The sequence below is a fragment of the Petromyzon marinus genome, chromosome 84, assembly GCF_048934315.1.
Source record: "Petromyzon marinus isolate PM22_M1 ecotype Great Lakes invasive population chromosome 84, UKy_Petmar_22M1.pri1.0, whole genome shotgun sequence".
NCBI classification, from domain to species: domain Eukaryota; kingdom Metazoa; phylum Chordata; class Hyperoartia; order Petromyzontiformes; family Petromyzontidae; genus Petromyzon; species Petromyzon marinus.
This window is the reverse complement of record NC_133749.1, coordinates 3,936,155-3,956,022: the sequence shown is the minus strand read 5'-3', so window position 1 is coordinate 3,956,022 and position 19,868 is coordinate 3,936,155. Positions and strand designations below refer to the sequence as shown.

The window sequence follows — 19,868 nt, the reverse complement described above, 5'->3', positions numbered from 1 at the left end:
ACTCAGGTGACTGAGATGACTGGCTGATGCACCACCTGTGCCCCCTACTGTGCCAACCTGCTGTGCTTTAGCCACCCGGCGCTCCGCTCGTTGTTGTGAGCGTCGCTCCTCCGCCCTCCGTTGTTGTTGGAAGGCGACTACCTCCAACTACCCAGTAGCATCCTTCACGAGCCTCCTCCACACAGGCCGATCTTGACACCGCTGGTACCAGTCATCGGCAAGTCCACTCAGCTCCACGTCCTCCTGTACCACGTCACTCCATCTCTTCTCTAGCCCGTGCCGCGCCCGTTTAGCCCCCTCAATCCGGCCGAACAAAAGCTGTTTCGGCATGCGGTGGCTGGGCATGCGGGCTACATGACCCAGCCATCGCAGCCTTGCCCGCCGGAGGAGCTCATCACCACCATCACCACCACCACCATCATCACCATCACCACCACCACCATCACCACCATCGCCACCACCATCATCATCACCACCACCACCACCATCACCACCATCATCATCATCACCACCACCACCACCATCACCACCATCACCACCACCACCATCATCATCACCACCATCACCACCACCACCATCACCACCACCATCACCACCATCACCACCATCACCACCACCACCACCACCACCATCACCACCACCACCATCACCACCATCACCAGCTGATGTATTCACTACCCCAGCGGGCATCTTTGTGTTCAATTCGTTTAATAATTGAAACAGCGATGGTAACCACGGTAACGATGGTAACCACGGTAACAATGGTAACCACGGTAACGATGGCAACCACGGCAACGATGGTAACCGCGGTAACGCTGGTAACCACGGTAACGACGGTAACTGCGGTAACGATGGTGGCCACGGTAACCATGAAGATGACGATGGTAACCACGGCAACTACGGTAACGATGGTAACCATGGTAACGATGGTAACCACGGTAACGATGGTAACCACGGTAACGATGGTAACCACGGTAACGATGGTGGCCACGGTAACCATGAAGATGACCACGGTAACCACGGTAACCACGGCAACCACGGTAACGATGGTAACCACGGTAACGATGGTAACCACGGTAACGATGGTGACGCTGGTCTCACCACGGTCACCACCACCACCCGTGTCTCTGTCTCTCACCCCCACCCTCCTGACCCCACCCCCCTCCCCCTCGTCCTCCACCCCTCACCCCATCCCCTCCCCCCCACCCACCCCCCTCACCCCCTCCCCACCCTCCCCCCCACCCCCTTCACCCCCACCCCCCCACCCGCCCCCCCCTCACACCCCTTCACCCCACCCACCCCACCCAACTCACCCCCCTTCACCCCTTCACCCCCTCCCCCCCACCCACCTCACCACCCACCCCCCTCACCCCCTCACCCCCTCCCCCCCACCCACCTCACCCCCCTTCACCCCTTTACCCCCTCCCCCCCACCCACCCCCTTCACCCCCTCCCCCCCACCCAACCCCCCACCCACCCCCCTCACCCCCTCCCCCCCACCCACCCCCCTTACCCCCTCCCCCCCACCCTCCCCCCCACCCACCCCCCTCACCCCCTCCCCCCCACCCACCACCCCACCCACCCCACCCCCCCTCACCCCTTCCCCCCGACCCCGCCCCCTCTCCGACGCCCCGCCCACTCCGAGCCGGGCCCGGCCCTGCCTGAGGCCTGCCAGTAGCCTGCAGGCTGAGCACACGGCAGAGCTGGCAGCTAGGCCACAGAGAGAGCAGCACTCCAGCACAGGGTGGTGGTAGGGGCGGTGGTGGTGGTGGTGGTGGGAGTGGGAGCCACCGCCGGTGACGCCGGAGCCACCGCCGGAGCCACCGCCGGTGACGATGTGGAGACGCTGGGCGGCGTGGACGACGTCAATGATGGCGCGGGGGCGGACACGCTCCAGGTCCTTGAGGAGGGCGCGGGCACGGCCTCGGTAGGCCCCGGGCGAGTACACACACTCAGTGCTGAGACACACAGACACAGAGACACACAGAGACACGGTGAGACACAGAGACACAGAGACACAGAGAGACACAGAGAGACACGCTCCAGGTCCTTGAGGAGGGCGCGGGCACGGCCTCGGTAGGCCCCGGGCGAGTACACACACTCAGTGCTGAGACACACAGACACACAGAGACACAGAGACACAGTGAGAGGCACAGAGACACAGTGAGACACAGTGAGACACAGAGACACACAGAGAGACACGCTCCAGGTCCTTGAGGAGGGCGCGGGCACGGCCTCGGTAGGCCCCGGGCGAGTACACACACTCAGTGCTGAGACACACAGACACAGTGAGAGAGACACAGTGAGACACAGAGAGACACAGAGACACAGAGACACAGAGAGACACAGAGAGACACAGAGACACAGAGAGACACAGAGAGACACGCTCCAGGTCCTTGAGGAGGGCGCGGGCACGGCCTCGGTAGGCCCCGGGCGAGTACACACACTCAGTGCTGAGACACAGAGAGACACAGAGACACAGTGAGACACAGGGTGAGACACACACAGTGACAGAGACACAGTGAGACACAGAGACACAGAGAGAGACACAGTGAGACACAGAGACACACACAGACACAGAGAGACACAGAGAGACACGCTCCAGGTCCTTGAGCAGGGCGCGGGCACGGCCTCGGTAGGCCCCGGGCGAGTACACACACTCAGTGCTGAGACACACAGACACAGAGACACAGAGACACACAGGGTGAGACACAGAGACACACACAGAGACACAGAGAGACACGCTCCAGGTCCTTGAGGAGGGCGCGGGCACGGCCTCGGTAGGCCCCGGGCGAGTACACACACTCAGTGCTGAGACACAGAGAGACACAGAGACACACAGAGAGACACACACAGAGAGACACGCTCCAGGTCCTTGAGGAGGGCGCGGGCACGGCCTCGGTAGGCCCCGGGCGAGTACACACACTCAGTGCTGAGACACACAGACACACGGTGAGACACACAGAGACACACACAGACACAGAGACACAGTGAGACACACAGAGACACGCTCCAGGTCCTTGAGCAGGGCGCGGGCACGGCCTCGGTAGGCCCCGGGCGAGTACACACACTCAGTGCTGAGACACACAGAGACACAGAGAGAGACACAGAGACACAGAGACACAGAGACACAGAGAGACACACAGAGAGACACGCTCCAGGTCCTTGAGCAGGGCGCGGGCACGGCCTCGGTAGGCCCCGGGCGAGTACACACACTCAGTGCTGAGACACACAGACACACAAAGACACAGAGAGAGACACAGAGACACAGAGAGACACAGAGACACAGAGACACGGGCGGACACGCTCCAGGTCCTTGAGCAGGGTGCGGGCACGGCCTCGGTAGGCCCCGGGCGAGTACACACTCTCAGTGCTGAGACACAGAGACACAGAGAGACACAGAGACACACAGGGTGAGACACACAGAGAGACAGAGAGAGACACGCTCCAGGTCCTTGAGCAGGGCGCGGGCACGGCCTCGGTAGGCCCCGGGCGAGTACACACACTCAGTGCTGAGACACACAGACACAGTGACACAGTGAGACACAGTGAGACACAGAGACACACACAGAGTGAGACACAGAGACACAGAGAGACACGCTCCAGGTCCTTGAGGAGGGCGCGGGCACGGCCTCGGTAGGCCCCGGGCGAGTACACACACTCAGTGCTGAGACACACAGAGACACAGAGACACACAGACACAGAGACACAGAGACACATACAGAGACACAGACACAGTGAGACACAGAGACACACAGAGACACAGAGACACAGTGAGACACAGAGACACAAGGAGACAGTGAGACACAGAGAGACACAGTGAGACACACAGAGACACACAGAGAGACACACAGAGACACAGAGAGACACGCTCCAGGTCCTTGAGCAGGGCGCGGGCACGGCCTCGGTAGGCCCCGGGCGAGTACACACACTCAGTGCTGAGACACACAGACACACAGAAACACAGAGACACACAGGGTGAGACACAGTGAGACACAGAGACACAGAGAGACACGCTCCAGGTCCTTGAGGAGGGCGCGGGCACGGCCTCGGTAGGCCCCGGGCGAGTACACACACTCAGTGCTGAGACACACAGACACACAGAGACACACAGAGACACACAGAGACACAGAGAGACACAGAGAGACACACAGAGACACAGAGACACAGAGACACAGAGACACAGAGAGACACGCTCCAGGTCCTTGAGCAGGGCGCGGGCACGGCCTCGGTAGGCCCCGGGCGAGTACACACACTCAGTGCTGAGACACAGAGACACACAGACACAGAGACACAGAGAGACACACAGACACACAGGGTGAGACACAGAGACACAGAGACACACAGAGACACAGAGAGACACGCTCCAGGTCCTTGAGCAGGGCGCGGGCACGGCCTCGGTAGGCCCCGGGCGAGTACACACACTCAGTGCTGAGACACAGTGAGACACAGAGACACAGTGAGAGACACACAGAGAGACACAGTGAGACACACAAGGTGAGACACAGAGACACAGAGACACAGTGAGAGACACACACAGAGACACAGAGACACAGAGAGACACAGAGACACACACAGAGACACGGTGAGACACAGAGACACAGAGAGACACACAGAGACACAGAGAGACACGCTCCAGGTCCTTGAGCAGGGCGCGGGCACAGCCACGGTAGGCCCCGGGCGAGTACACACACTCAGTGCTGAGACACACAGACACAGAGACACACACAGAGAGACACACAGTGAGACACAGAGACACAGAGAGACACGCTCCAGGTCCTTGAGGAGGGCGCGGGCACGGCCTCGGTAGGCCCCGGGCGAGTACACACACTCAGTGCTGAGACACACAGACACACAGAGACACACAGAGACACACAGAGACACAGAGAGACACAGAGAGACACACAGAGACACAGAGACACAGAGACACAGAGAGACACGCTCCAGGTCCTTGAGCAGGGCGCGGGCACGGCCTCGGTAGGCCCCGGGCGAGTACACACACTCAGTGCTGAGACACAGAGACACACAGACACAGAGACACAGAGAGACACACAGACACACAGGGTGAGACACAGAGACACAGAGACACACAGAGACACAGAGAGACACGCTCCAGGTCCTTGAGCAGGGCGCGGGCACGGCCTCGGTAGGCCCCGGGCGAGTACACACACTCAGTGCTGAGACACAGTGAGACACAGAGACACAGTGAGAGACACACAGAGAGACACAGTGAGACACACAAGGTGAGACACAGAGACACAGAGACACAGTGAGAGACACACACAGAGACACAGAGACACAGAGAGACACAGAGACACACACAGAGACACGGTGAGACACAGAGACACAGAGAGACACACAGAGACACAGAGAGACACGCTCCAGGTCCTTGAGCAGGGCGCGGGCACAGCCACGGTAGGCCCCGGGCGAGTACACACACTCAGTGCTGAGACACACAGACACACAGAGACACACACAGAGAGACACACGGTGAGACACAGAGACACACAGGGTGAGACACAGAGACACACACAGAGACACAGAGACACACAGAGACACACACAGAGACACACACAGAGACACAGAGACACACACAGAGACACAGAGACACACAGAGACACACACAGAGACACAGACACACAGAGACACAGAGACACAGAGAGACACAGTGAGACACAGAGACACAGTGAGACACACAGAGACACAGAGACACAGAGAGAGACACAGAGACACACACAGTGAGACACACAGAGACACGGGCGGACACGCTCCAGGTCCTTGAGCTGGGCGCGGGCACGGCCTCGGTAGGCCCCGGGCGAGTACACACACTCAGTGCTGAGACACACAGACACACAGACACACAGAGACACACAGGGTGAGACACAGAGACACAGAGACACACAGAGACACACACGGTGAGACACAGACACACACAGAGACACAGAGACACACAGTGAGACACACAGAGAGACACGGGCGGACACGCTCCAGGTCCTTGAGGAGGGCGCGGGCACGGCCTTGGTAGGCCCCGGGCAAGTACACACACTCAGTGCTGAGACACAGAGACACACAGAGATACAGAGACACAGTGAGACACAGTGAGACACAGAGAGACACAGAGACACACACAGTGACAGAGACACAGTGAGACACAGTGGCACACACAGAGACACAGAGAGACACGCTCCAGGTCCTTGAGCAGGGCGCGGGCACGGCCTCGGTAGGCCCCGGGCGAGTACACACACTCAGTGCTGAGACACACAGACACACGGTGAGACACAGAGACACAGAGACACAGTGAGACACACACAGAGACACAGAGACACAGAGAGACACACAGAGAGACACGCTCCAGGTCCTTGAGCAGGGCGCGGGCACGGCCTCGGTAGGCCCCGGGCGAGTACACACACTCAGTGCTGAGACACACAGACACAGAGACACAGACAGAGACACAGAGACACACACAGAGACACAGAGAGACACGCTCCAGGTCCTTGAGCAGGGTGCGGGCACGGCCTCGGTAGGCCCCGGGCGAGTACACACACTCAGTGCTGAGACACACAGAGACACAGAGAGACACAGAGAGAGACACAGAGACACGGTGAGACACAGACACACACAGAGACACAGAGATACACACAGAGAGAGACACAGACACACACAGAGACACAGAGACACACACAAAGTGAGACACAGAGACACAGAGACACAGAGACACGGGCGGACACGCTCCAGGTCCTTGAGCAGGGCGCGGGCACGGCCTCGGTAGGCCCCGGGCGAGTACACACACTCAGTGCTGAGACACAGAGACACACAGAGACACACAGACACACAGAGAGACAGAGACACAGAGACACAGTGAGACACACAAGGTGAGACACAGAGACACAGAGACACGGTAAGACAGAGACACGGTGAGACACAGAGACACGGTGAGACACAGAGACATGGTGAGACACAGAGACACGGTAAGACACAGAGACACGGTGAGACACGGTGAGACACAGAGACACGGTGAGACACACACGGTGAGACACAGAGACACAGTGAGACACACAAGGTGAGACACAGAGACACAGAGACACGGTGAGACAGAGACACGGTGAGACACAGAGACACGGTGAGACAGATACACAGAGACACGCCCGCTGGCAGGAGGTCACGGGGCAGACCCAGCAGGTGCCACGGGTTGACTGATTGAGATGACTGGCTGGTGCACCACCTGTGCCCCCTACTGTGCCAGGCTAGGTGCACCAGGAGGTCACGGGGCAGACCCAGCAGGTGCCACGGGTCGACTGACTGAGATGACTGGCTGAGACGACTGAGATGACTGAGATGACTGAGATGAGTGGCTGAGATGACTGAGACGACTGAGATGAGTGGCTGATGCACCACCTGTGCCCCCTACTGTGCCAGGCTAGGTGCACCAGGAGGTCACGGGGCAGACCCAGCAGGTGCCACGGGTCGACTGACTGAGATGACTGGCTGATGCACCCCCTGTGCCCCCTACTGTGCCAGGCTAGGTGCACCGGGAGGTCACGGGGCAGACCCAGCAGGTGCCACGGGTTGACTGACTGAGATGACTGACTGAGATGACTGAGATGACTGACTGAGATGACTGAGATGAGTGGCTGAGATGACTGAGACGACTGAGATGAGTGGCTGGTGCACCACCTGTGCCCCCCTACTGTGCCAGGCTAGGTGCACCAGGAGGTCACGGGGCAGACCCAGCAGGTGCCACGGGTCGACTGACTGAGATGACTGGCTGAGACGACTGAGATGAGTGGCTGAGATGACTGACTGAGACGACTGAGATGAGTGGCTGATGCACCACCTGTGCCCCCTACTGTGCCACACACTTACAGACACAGTCACACGCGTGTGTACACACCTGAAGTAGTCCAGCTTGTTGAAGTAGGCGTACAGGACAATTTCCTTCTCATAGCAGTACATGAGGGGCTTACACCGTGGGATGGCTCCCTCTCCTACACACACACACACATAGACACACACACATAGACATACAGACACACACACACAGACACACACACACACGCACACACACAGACACACACACATAGACACACACACATAGATACACACACATAGACATAGACACACAGACACACACACACAGACACATACACACACACACGCACAGACACACACAGACACACACACAGACACACACACACACACAGACACACGCACAGACACACGCACAGACACACACACAGACACACATAGACACACACACAGACACACACACAGACACACACAGACACACACACAGACACACACGCACAGACACACACAGACACACACACACATAGACACACACACACAGACACACACACACAGACACAGACACACATAGACACACACACGCACAGACACACAGACACACACACACAGACACACACACACACAGACACACACACAGACACACACACAGACACACACATAGACATAGACATAGACACACACACAGACACACACACAGACACACAGACCGCGTGGTGAGCACCATGGTGAGCCCCGTGGTGAGCGACGTGGTGAGCGACGTGGTGAGCGATGTGGTGAGCGTGGTGGTGAGCGTGGTGATAAGCGACGTGGTAAGCGATGTGGTGAGCCCAGTGGTAAGCGACGTGGTGAGCGACGTGGTGGTGGTGAGCGTGGTGGTGAGTTTGTTGGTGGTGAGCGTGGTGGTGAGCGACGTGGTGGTGAGTGTGGTGGTGAGTGTGTTGGTGGTGAGTGTGGTGAGTGTGACGAGGTGAGTGATGAGGTGATCACCGTGTGACGAGGTGAGTGTCCCCACACAGCGTGCCAGCCGCGCCCCGTCCCCACGCAACACGTTCATCAGCACCGTCTCGGTGAGGTGGTGAGTGTGGTGATGGTGAGTGTGACGAGGTGAGTGATGAGGTGAGTACCGTGTGACGAGGTGAGTGTCCCCACACAGCGTGCCAGCCGGGCCCCGTCCCCACGCAACACGTTCATCAGCACCGTCTCGGTGAGGTCGTGGTGATGGTGGTGGTGAGTGTGTTGGTGAGTGTGACGAGGTGAGTGACGAGGTGAGTGTGTTGGAGTGTGTACCATGTGACGAGGTGAGTGTCCCCACACAGCGTGCCAGCCGGGCCCCGTCCCCACGCAACACGTTCATCAGCACCGTCTCGGCGAGGTGGTGGTGATGGTGGTGGTGAGTGTGTTGGTGAGTGTGACGAGGTGAGTGACGAGGTGAGTGTGTTGGAGTGTGTACCATGTGACGAGGTGAGTGTCCCCACACAGCGTGCCAGCCGGGCCCCGTCCCCACGCAACACGTTCATCAGCACCGTCTCGGTGAGGTGGTGGTGATGGTGGTGATGGTGATCGTGGTGGTGGTGAGTGTGGTGATCGTGGTGGTGGTCACCGTGTGACGAGGTGAGTGACGAGGTGAGTACCGTGTGACGAGGTGAGTGTCCCCACACAGCGTGCCAGCCGGGCCCCGTCCCCACGCAACACGTTCATCAGCACCGTCTCGGTGAGGTCGTGAGTGTGGTGGTGGTGAGTGTGTTGGTGAGTGTGGTGGTGGTGGTGATCGTGGTGATGGTGGTGATGGTGGTGAGTGTGTTAGTGGTGAGTGTGACGAGGTGAGTGTGATGAGGTGGTCACCGTGTGACGAGGTGGTGAGTGTCCCCACACAGCGTGCCAGCCGGGCCCCGTCCCCACGCAACACGTTCATCAGCACCGTCTCGGTGAGGTCGTGGTGGTGAGTGTGGTGGTGGTGATGGTGGTGATGGTGATCGTGGTGGTGGTGAGTGTGGTGATCGTGGTGGTGGTCACCGTGTGACGAGGTGAGTGACGAGGTGAGTACCATGTGACGAGGTGAGTGTCCCCACACAGCGTGCCAGCCGGGCCCCGTCCCCACGCAACACGTTCATCAGCACCGTCTCGGTGAGGTGGTGGTGGTGATGGTGATCGTGGTGATGGTGGTGATGGTGGTGGTGAGTGTGTTGGTGAGTGTGACGAGGTGAGTGTGACGAGGTGTGTACCATGTGAGGTGGTGAGTGTCCCCACACAGCGTGCCAGCCGGGCCCCGTCCCCACGCAACACGTTCATCAGCACCGTCTCGGTGAGGTGGTGGTGGTGATGGTGGTGTTGGTGAGTGTGGTGGTGGTCACCGTGTGACGAGGTGAGTGTGATGATCACCGTGTGACGAGGTGAGTGTCCCCACACAGCGTGCCAGCCGGGCCCCGTCCCCACGCAACACGTTCATCAGCACCGTCTCGGTGAGGTGGTGGTGGTGGTGAGTGTGTTGGTGAGTGTGACGAGGTGAGTGTGACGAGGTGTGTACCATGTGAGGTGGTGAGTGTCCCCACACAGCGTGCCAGCCGCGCCCCGTCCCCACGCAACACGTTCATCAGCACCGTCTCGGCGAGGTCGTGGTGATCGTGGTGATGGTGATCGTGGTGATGGTGGTGATCGTGGTGAGTGTGTTGGTGAGTGTGACGAGGTGAGTGTGACGAGGTGATCACCGTGTGACGAGGTGAGTGTCCCCACACAGCGTGCCAGCCGGGCCCCGTCCCCACGCAACACGTTCATCAGCACCGTCTCGGTGAGTTCGTGGTGATGGTGGTGATGGTGATCGTGTTAGTGGTGAGTGTGATGAGGTGGTCACCGTGTGACGAGGTGAGTGTGATGATCACCGTGTGACGAGGTGAGTGTCCCCACACAGCGTGCCAGCCGCGCCCCGTCCCCACGCAACACGTTCATCAGCACCGTCTCGGCGAGGTCGTCGGCGTTGTGGCCGGTGGCCAGGAGGTCGGCCCCAACGCTGCGGGCGCCTCGCTCCAGCGCCTGGCGACGGAGCACCCCACAGTAGGTGCAGGTACCTCGGGTACCTACCTAGAACCAGCACACAGTGGTAGGTGTAGGTACACCACAGTAGGTGCAGGTACCACGGGTACCCACCTAGAAGAACCACACAGTGGTACGTGTAGGTACCTCGTGGTAGGTGTAGCTAGCACCCCACAGTAGGTGCAGGTACCACGGGTACCTACCTAGAACCAGCACACAGTGGTACGTGTAGGTACCTCGTGGTAGGTGTAGCTAGCACCCCGCAGTAGGTGCAGGTACCTCGGGTACCCACCTAGAACCACACAGTGGTAGGTGTAGCTAGCACCCCGCAGTAGGTGCAGGTACCTCGGGTACCTACCTAGAACCACACAGTGGTACGTGTAGATACACCACAGTAGGTGCAGGTACCTCGGGTACCTACCTAGAACCACCACACAGTGGTACGTGTAGATACACCACAGTACGTGTAGGTACCTCGGGTACCTACCTAGAACCACCACAACCACACAGTGGTACGTGTAGATACACCACAGTAGGTGCAGGTACCTCGGGTACCTACCTAGAACCACCACACAGTGGTACGTGTAGATACCACGTGGTAGGTGTAGGTACCACGTGGTAGGTGTAGGTACCTCGGGTACCTACCTAGAAGAACCAGCACACAGTGGTAGGTGTAGCTAGCACGTGGTAGGTGTAGATACACCACAGTAGGTGCAGGTACCTCGGGTACCCACCTAGAACCACACAACCACACAGTGGTACGTGTAGGTACACCACAGTAGGTGCAGGTACCTCGGGTACCTACCTAGAACCAGCACACAGTGGTACGTGTAGGTACACCACAGTAGGTGCAGGTACCTCGGGTACCTACCTAGAACCACACAGTGGTACGTGTAGGTACCTCGGGTACCTACCTAGAACCACACAACCACACAGTGGTACGTGTAGGTACACCACAGTAGGTGCAGGTACCTCGGGTACCTACCTAGAACCACACAACCACACAGTGGTACGTGTAGGTACCACGTGGTAGGTGTAGCTAGCACATGGTAGGTGTAGCTAGCACCCCGCAGTACGTGCAGGTACCTCGGGTACCTACCTAGAACCAGCACACAGTGGTACGTGTAGGTACCTCGTGGTACGTGTAGGTACCTCGGGTACCCACCTAGAACCACCACACAGTGGTAGGTGTAGGTACACCACAGTAGGTGCAGGTACCTCGGGTACCCACCTAGAACCACCACAACCACACAGTGGTACGTGTAGGTACCTCGGGGACCTACCTAGAAGAACCACCACACAGTGGTACGTGTAGCTAGCACGTGGTAGGTGTAGCTAGCACCCCGCAGTACGTGCAGGTACCTCGGGTACCTACCTAGAACCAGCACACAGTGGTACGTGTAGGTACCACGGGGACCTACCTAGAACCAGCACACAGTGGTACGTGTAGGTACACCACAGTAGGTGCAGGTACCTCGGGTACCTACCTAGAACCACCACACAGTGGTACGTGTAGGTACCTCGGGTACCCACCTAGAACCACCACAACCACACAGTGGTACGTGTAGCTAGCACCCCGCAGTAGGTGCAGGTACCTCGGGTACCTACCTAGAACCACACAACCACACAGTGGTACGTGTAGCTAGCACCCCGCAGTAGGTGCAGGTACCTCGGGTACCCACCTAGAACCAGCACACAGTGGTAGGTGTAGCTAGCACGTGGTAGGTGTAGGTACCTCGGGTACCCACCTAGAAGAACCACACAGTGGTAGGTGTAGATACCTCGGGTACCCACCTAGAAGAACCACACAGTGGTACGTGTAGCTAGCACCCCGCAGTAGGTGCAGGTACCTCGGGTACCTACCTAGAAGAACCACACAGTGGTACGTGTAGGTACCACGTGGTAGGTGTAGGTACCACGTGGTAGGTGTAGCTAGCACGTGGTAGGTGTAGCTAGCACGTGGTAGGTGTAGCTAGCACCCCGCAGTACGTGCAGGTACCTCGGGTACCTACCTAGAAGAACCACACAGTGGTACGTGTAGGTACCACGGGTACCTACCTAGAAGAACCAGCACAGTGGTACGTGTAGATACCTCGTGGTACGTGTAGCTAGCACCCCGCAGTAGGTGCAGGTACCTCGGGTACCTACCTAGAACCACACAGTGGTACGTGTAGGTACCACGGGTACCTACCTAGAACCAGCAGCACAGTGGTAGGTGTAGATACCACGTGGTACGTGTAGCTAGCACCCCGCAGTAGGTGCAGGTACCTCGGGTACCTACCTAGAAGAACCACACAGTGGTACGTGTAGATACCTCGGGGACCTACCTAGAACCACCACACAGTGGTACGTGTAGATACCACGTGGTAGGTGTAGATACACCACAGTAGGTGCAGGTACCTCGGGTACCTACCTAGAAGAACCACACAGTGGTACGTGTAGGTACCTCGTGGTAGGTGTAGCTAGCACGTGGTACGTGTAGATACCTCGGGTACCTACCTAGAAGAACCACCACACAGTGGTAGGTGTAGATACCACGTGGTAGGTGTAGCTAGCACGTGGGACGTGTAGCTAGCACGTGGTAGGTGTAGCTAGCACGTGGTAGGTGTAGATACACCACAGTAGGTGCAGGTACCTCGGGTACCTACCTAGAACCACCACACAGTGGTACGTGTAGGTACCACGTGGTACGTGTAGATACCCCGCAGTAGGTGCAGGTACCACGGGTACCTACCTAGAACCACACAACCACACAGTGGTAGGTGTAGATACCTCGGGGACCTACCTAGAACCAGCACAACCACACAGTGGTACGTGTAGCTAGCACGTGGTACGTGTAGATACCACGTGGTAGGTGTAGCTAGCACCCCGCAGTAGGTGCAGGTACCTCGGGTACCTACCTAGAACCACCACACAGTGGTACGTGTAGGTACCTCGGGGACCTACCTAGAACCAGCACCCCGCAGTAGGTGCAGGTACCACGGGTACCTACCTAGAACCACACAGTGGTAGGTGTAGATACCCCGCAGTAGGTGCAGGTACCTCGGGTACCTACCTAGAAGAACCACACAGTGGTAGGTGTAGATACCCCGCAGTAGGTGCAGGTACCTCGGGTACCTACCTAGAAGAACCAGCAGCACAGTGGTAGGTGTAGATACACCGTGGTAGGTGTAGCTAGCACACCGCAGTAGGTGCAGGTACCACGGGTACCCACCTAGAAGAACCACACAGTGGTAGGTGTAGCTAGCACGTGGTAGGTGTAGCTAGCACCCCGCAGTAGGTGCAGGTACCTCGGGTACCTACCTAGAACCAGCACACAGTGGTAGGTGTAGGTACCACGTGGTAGGTGCAGGTACCACGTGGTACGTGTAGCTAGCACCCCGCAGTAGGTGCAGGTACCTCGGGTACCTACCTAGAACCAGCACACAGTGGTACGTGTAGGTACCACGTGGTATGTGTATGTACCACGTGGTAGGTGTAGCTAGCACCCCACAGTAGGTGCAGGTACCTCGGGGACCCACCTAGAACCACCACACAGTGGTAGGTGTAGGTACCACGTGGTAGGTGTAGATACCACGGGTACCTACCTAGAACCAGCAGCACAGTGGTACGTGTAGATACCACGTGGTAGGTGCAGTTGTAGTAGTTGTAGTAGTGTAGTTGTTGTAGTGGTAGTAATAGTTGTTGAGATAGTTGTAGTAGTAGTGATAGTTGTAGTAATAGTTGTAGTAGTAGTAGTGTAGTAGTAGTAGTGTAGTAGTTCTAGTAGTAGTGTGTAGTAGTAGTGTAGTAGTAGTAGTGTAGTAGTAGTGTAGTAGTAGTAGTAATAGTAATATTGTAGTAGTAGTGTAGTAGTAGTAGTGATAGTAGTAGTAGTGTAGTAGTAATAGTAATATTGTAGTAGTAGTAGTGTAGTAGTAGTAGTGTAGTAGTAGTAGTGTAGTAGTAGTAGTGTAGTAGTGTAGTAGTAGTAGTAATAGTAATATTGTAGTAGTGATAGTAGTGTAGTAGTAGTGGTAGTAGTAGTAGTGATAGTAGTAGTGTAGTAGTAGTAGTGTAGTAGTAGTAGTGTAGTAGTAGTGTAGTAGTAGTTGTAGTGTAGTAGTAGTAGTGTAGTAGTAGTAGTAGTGTAGTAGTGTAGTAGTGATAGTAGTAATAGTAGTAGTAGTGAACTGGCCTGCTGCACCACTTGGTCCATGGTCCAGCCGTAGAGATGCTCGTACAACACGACAGTAGTAGTAGTAGTGTAGTAGTAGTGTAGTAGTAGTAGTAGTGTAGTAGTAGTGTAGTAGTAGTAGTAGTGTAGTAGTAGTAGTGTAGTAGTGTAGTAGTAGTGGTAGTAGTAGTAGTGTAGTAGTAGTTGTAGTAGTAGTAGTGTAGTAGTGTAGTAGTACTAGTGTAGTAGTGTAGTGGTAGTGTAGTAGTAGTAGTGTAGTAGTAGTGTAGTAGTAGTATAGTAGTAATAGTGTAGTAGTAGTATAGTAGTAGTAGTGTAGTAGTAGTGTAGTAATTGTAGTAGTTGTAGTGGTAGTAATAGTGATAGTAGTAGTGATAGTAGTAGTGGTAGTAATAGTGATAGTAGTAGTGATAGTAGTAGTGATAGTAGTAGTGATAGTAGTAGTGATAGTAGTAGTGGTAGTAATAGTGATAGTAGTAGTGATAGTAGTAGTGATAGTAATAGTGATAGTAGTAGTGATAGTAGTAGTGATAGTAGTAGTGATAATAGTAGTGATAGTAGTAGTGATAGTAGTAGTGATAGTAGTAGTGATAGTAGTAGTGATAATAGTAGTGATAGTAGTAGTGATAGTAGTAGTAGTAGTGATAGTAGTGGTAGTGAACTGGCCTGCTGCACCACTTGGTCCATGGTCCAGCCGTAGAGATGCTCGTACGACACGACAGTAGTAGTAGTAGTGTAGTAGTAGTGTAGTAGTAGTGTAGTAGTAGTGTAGTAGTAGTGGTAGTGTAGTAGTAGTAGTAGTGTGTAGTAGTAGTGTAGTAGTAGTAGTGTAGTAGTAGTATAGTAGTAGTGTAGTAGTAGTAGTGTAGTAGTAGTAGTGTAGTAGTAGTATAGTAGTAGTAGTGTAGTAGTAGTGTAGTAGTAGTGTAGTAGTAGTAGTGTAGTAGTAGTGTAGTAGTAGTAGTGTAGTAGTAGTAGTGTAGTAGTAGTAGTGTAGTAGTAGTGTAGTAGTAGTAGTGTAGTAGTGTAGTAGTAGTAGTGTAGTAGTAGTAGTGTAGTAGTAGTGTAGTAGTAGTGTAGTAGTGTGTAGTAGTAGTGTAGTAGTAGTGTAGTAGTGTAGTAGTAGTAGTAGTGTAGTAGTAGTGTAGTAGTAGTGTAGTAGTGATAGTAGTGATAGTAGTGTAGTAGTAGTAGTGTAGTAGTAGTAGTAGTGTAGTAGTAATAGTGATAGTAGTAGTGTAGTAGTAGTGGTAGTAGTAATAGTGATAGTAGTAGTGTAGTAGTTGTAGTGATAGTAATGATAGTAGTGATAGTAGTAGTGTAATAGTAATAGTAGTGTAGTAATTGTAGTAGTAGTGGTAGTAGTAGTGTTGTAGTAGTTGTAGTGATAGTAGTGATAGTGTAGTAATAGTAGTAATAGTAGTGGTAGTGATAGTAGTGATAGTAGTAGTAGTGATAGTAGTGGTAGTAGTGAACTGGCCTGCTGCACCACTTGGTCCATGGTCCAGCCGTAGAGATGCTCGTACGACACGACAGTAGTAGTAGTAGTGTAGTAGTAGTGTAGTAGTAGTGTAGTAGTAGTAGTAGTGTAGTAGTAGTGTAGTAGTAGTAGTAGTGTAGTAGTAGTAGTGTAGTAGTGTAGTAGTAGTGGTAGTAGTAGTAGTGTAGTAGTAGTTGTAGTAGTAGTAGTGTAGTAGTACTAGTGTAGTAGTGTAGTGGTAGTGTAGTAGTAGTAGTGTAGTAGTAGTGTAGTAGTAGTATAGTAGTAATAGTGTAGTAGTAGTATAGTAGTAGTAGTGTAGTAGTAGTGTAGTAATTGTAGTAGTTGTAGTGGTAGTAATAGTGATAGTAGTAGTGATAGTAGTAGTGGTAGTAATAGTGATAGTAGTAGTGATAGTAGTAGTGATAGTAGTAGTGATAGTAGTAGTGATAGTAGTAGTGGTAGTAATAGTGATAGTAGTAGTGATAGTAGTAGTGATAGTAATAGTGATAGTAGTAGTGATAGTAGTAGTGATAGTAGTAGTGATAATAGTAGTGATAGTAGTAGTGATAGTAGTAGTGATAGTAGTAGTGATAGTAGTAGTGATAATAGTAGTGATAGTAGTAGTGATAGTAGTAGTGATAGTAGTAGTGATAGTAGTAGTGATAGTAGTAGTGATAGTAGTAGTAGTAGTGATAGTAGTGGTAGTAGTGAACTGGCCTGCTGCACCACTTGGTCCATGGTCCAGCCGTAGAGATGCTCGTACGACACGACAGTAGTAGTAGTAGTGTAGTAGTAGTGTAGTAGTAGTGTAGTAGTAGTGGTAGTGTAGTAGTAGTAGTAGTGTGTAGTAGTAGTGTAGTAGTAGTAGTGTAGTAGTAGTAGTGTAGTAGTAGTGTAATAATAATAGTGATAGTAATAGTAGTAGTAGTTGTAGTAGTAGTGTGGTAGTAGTGTTGTAGTAGTTGTAGTAGTAGTAGTGATAATAGTGATAGTAGTGATAGTGAACTGGCCTGCTGCACCACTTGGTCCATGGTCCAGCCGTAGAGATGCTCGTACGACACGACAGTAGTAGTAGTAGTGTAGTAGTAGTGTAGTAGTAGTGTAGTAGTAGTGGTAGTGTAGTAGTAGTAGTAGTGTGTAGTAGTAGTGTAGTAGTAGTAGTGTAGTAGTAGTATAGTAGTAGTGTAGTAGTAGTAGTGTAGTAGTAGTAGTGTAGTAGTAGTATAGTAGTAGTAGTGTAGTAGTAGTGTAGTAGTAGTGTAGTAGTAGTGTAGTAGTAGTAGTGTAGTAGTAGTGTAGTAGTAGTAGTGTAGTAGTAGTAGTGTAGTAGTAGTAGTGTAGTAGTAGTAGTGTAGTAGTGTGTAGTAGTAGTAGTGTAGTAGTAGTGTAGTAGTAGTGTAGTAGTAGTAGTGTAGTAGTAGTGTAGTAGTAGTAGTGTAGTAGTAGTAGTGGTAGTAGTAGTGTAGTAGTAGTGTAGTAGTAGTAGTGTAGTAGTAGTGTAGTAGTAGTGTAGTAGTAGTATTGTAGTAGTGTGTAGTAGTAGTAGTGTAGTAGTAGTGTAGTAGTAGTGTAGTAGTGTGTAGTAGTAGTAGTGTAGTAGTAGTAGTGTAGTAGTAGTAGTGTAGTAGTGTGTAGTAGTAGTAGTGTAGTAGTAGTGTAGTAGTAGTGTAGTAGTGTGTAGTAGTAGTAGTGTAGTAGTAGTGTAGTAGTAGTGTAGTAGTAGTAGTGTAGTAGTAGTGTAGTAGTAGTAGTGTAATAATAATAGTGATAGTAATAGTAGTAGTGTAGTAGTAGTAGTAGTGTAGTAGTAGTGTAGTAGTAGTGTAGTAGTAGTAGTGATAGTAGTAGTGTAGTAGTGATAGTAGTAGTGATAGTAGTAGTAGTAGTGATAGTAGTAGTAGTGGTAGTGAACTGGCCTGCTGCACCACTTGGTCCATGGTCCAGCCGTAGAGATGCTCGTACAACACGACAGTAGTAGTAGTAGTGTAGTAGTAGTAGTGTAGTAGTAGTAGTGTAGTAGTTGTAGTAGTGTGTAGTAGTAGTGTAGTGTGTAGTGTAGTAGTAGTATAGTAGTAGTGTAGTAGTAGTAGTGTAGTAGTAGTAGTGTAGTAGTAGTAGTGTAGTAGTAGTAGTGTAGTAGTTGTAGTAGTGATAGTAGTGTGTAGTAGTAGTGTAGTGTGTAGTGTAGTAGTGTAGTGTGTAGTAGTGTAGTGTGTAGTAGTAGTAGTGTAGTAGTAGTGTAGTAGTAGTAGTAGTGTAGTAGTAGTAGTAGTGATAGTAGTAGTGTAGTAGTAGTGTAGTAGTAGTAGTAGTGTAGTAGTAGTAGTGTAGTAGTAGTGTAGTAGTAGTAGTAGTGTAGTAGTAGTGATAGTAGTAGTGTAGTAGTAGTGTAGTAGTAGTAGTAGTAGTGTAGTAGTAGTAGTGTAGTAGTAGTGATAGTAGTAGTGTAGCAGTAGTGTAGTAGTAGTAGTAGTGTAGTAGTAGTAGTGTAGTAGTAGTGTAGTAGTAGTAGTAGTGTAGTAGTAGTGTAGTAGTAGTAGTGGTAGTAGTAGTGTAGTAGTAGTGTGTAGTAGTGTAGTAGTAGTAGTGTAGTAGTGTGTAGTAGTAGTAGTGTAGTAGTAGTAGTGTAGTAGTAGTAGTGTAGTAGTAGTGTAGTAGTAGTAGTGTAGTAGTAGTGTAGTAGTAGTAGTGTAGTAGTAGTGTAGTAGTAGTGTAGTAGTAGTAGTGTAGTAGTGTGTAGTAGTAGTAGTGTAGTAGTAGTGTAGTAGTAGTGTAGTAGTGTGTAGTAGTAGTAGTGTAGTAGTAGTAGTGTAGTAGTAGTAGTGTAGTAGTAGTAGTGTAGTAGTGTGTAGTAGTAGTAGTGTAGTAGTAGTGTAGTAGTGTGTAGTAGTAGTAGTGTAGTAGTAGTGATAGTAGTAGTGTAGTAGTAGTAGTGTAGTAGTAGTGTAGTAGTAGTAGTAGTGTAATAATAATAGTGATAGTAATAGTAGTAGTAATAGTAGTGGTAGTAGTGAACTGGCCTGCTGCACCACTTGGTCCATGGTCCAGCCGTAGAGATGCTCGTACGACACGACAGTAGTAGTAGTAGTGTAGTAGTAGTAGTGTAGTAGTAGTAGTGTAGTAGTTGTAGTAGTGATAGTAGTGTGTAGTAGTAGTGTAGTGTGTAGTGTAGTAGTGTAGTGTGTAGTAGTGTAGTGTGTAGTAGTAGTAGTGTAGTAGTAGTGTAGTAGTAGTAGTGTAGTAGTAGTAGTAGTGATAGTAGTAGTGTAGTAGTAGTGTAGTAGTAGTGTAGTAGTGTGTAGTAGTAGTGTAGTGTGTAGTGTAGTGTGTAGTAGTGTAGTGTGTAGTAGTAGTAGTGTAGTAGTAGTGTAGTAGT

At 52.5% G+C, this 19,868-nt stretch overlaps 1 protein-coding gene across 1 annotated transcript in view; it reads right to left on the bottom strand.

Annotated features, from left to right (window-relative positions):
* Window positions 1–655: 655 nt before the first annotated feature.
* CTU1 (cytosolic thiouridylase subunit 1) overlaps window positions 656–19,868 on the bottom strand; it is a 32,555-nt gene continuing 13,342 nt past the window's right edge. The window contains exons 6-9 of the mRNA XM_076057813.1: window positions 10,682–10,880; window positions 7,891–7,984; window positions 1,587–1,957; window positions 656–690 (exon numbers count right to left, since the gene is read on the bottom strand). Of these exons, the coding sequence (XP_075913928.1) occupies window positions 656–690; window positions 1,587–1,957; window positions 7,891–7,984; window positions 10,682–10,880 (699 nt within the window). The remainder of the gene's footprint in view (window positions 691–1,586; window positions 1,958–7,890; window positions 7,985–10,681; window positions 10,881–19,868) is intronic.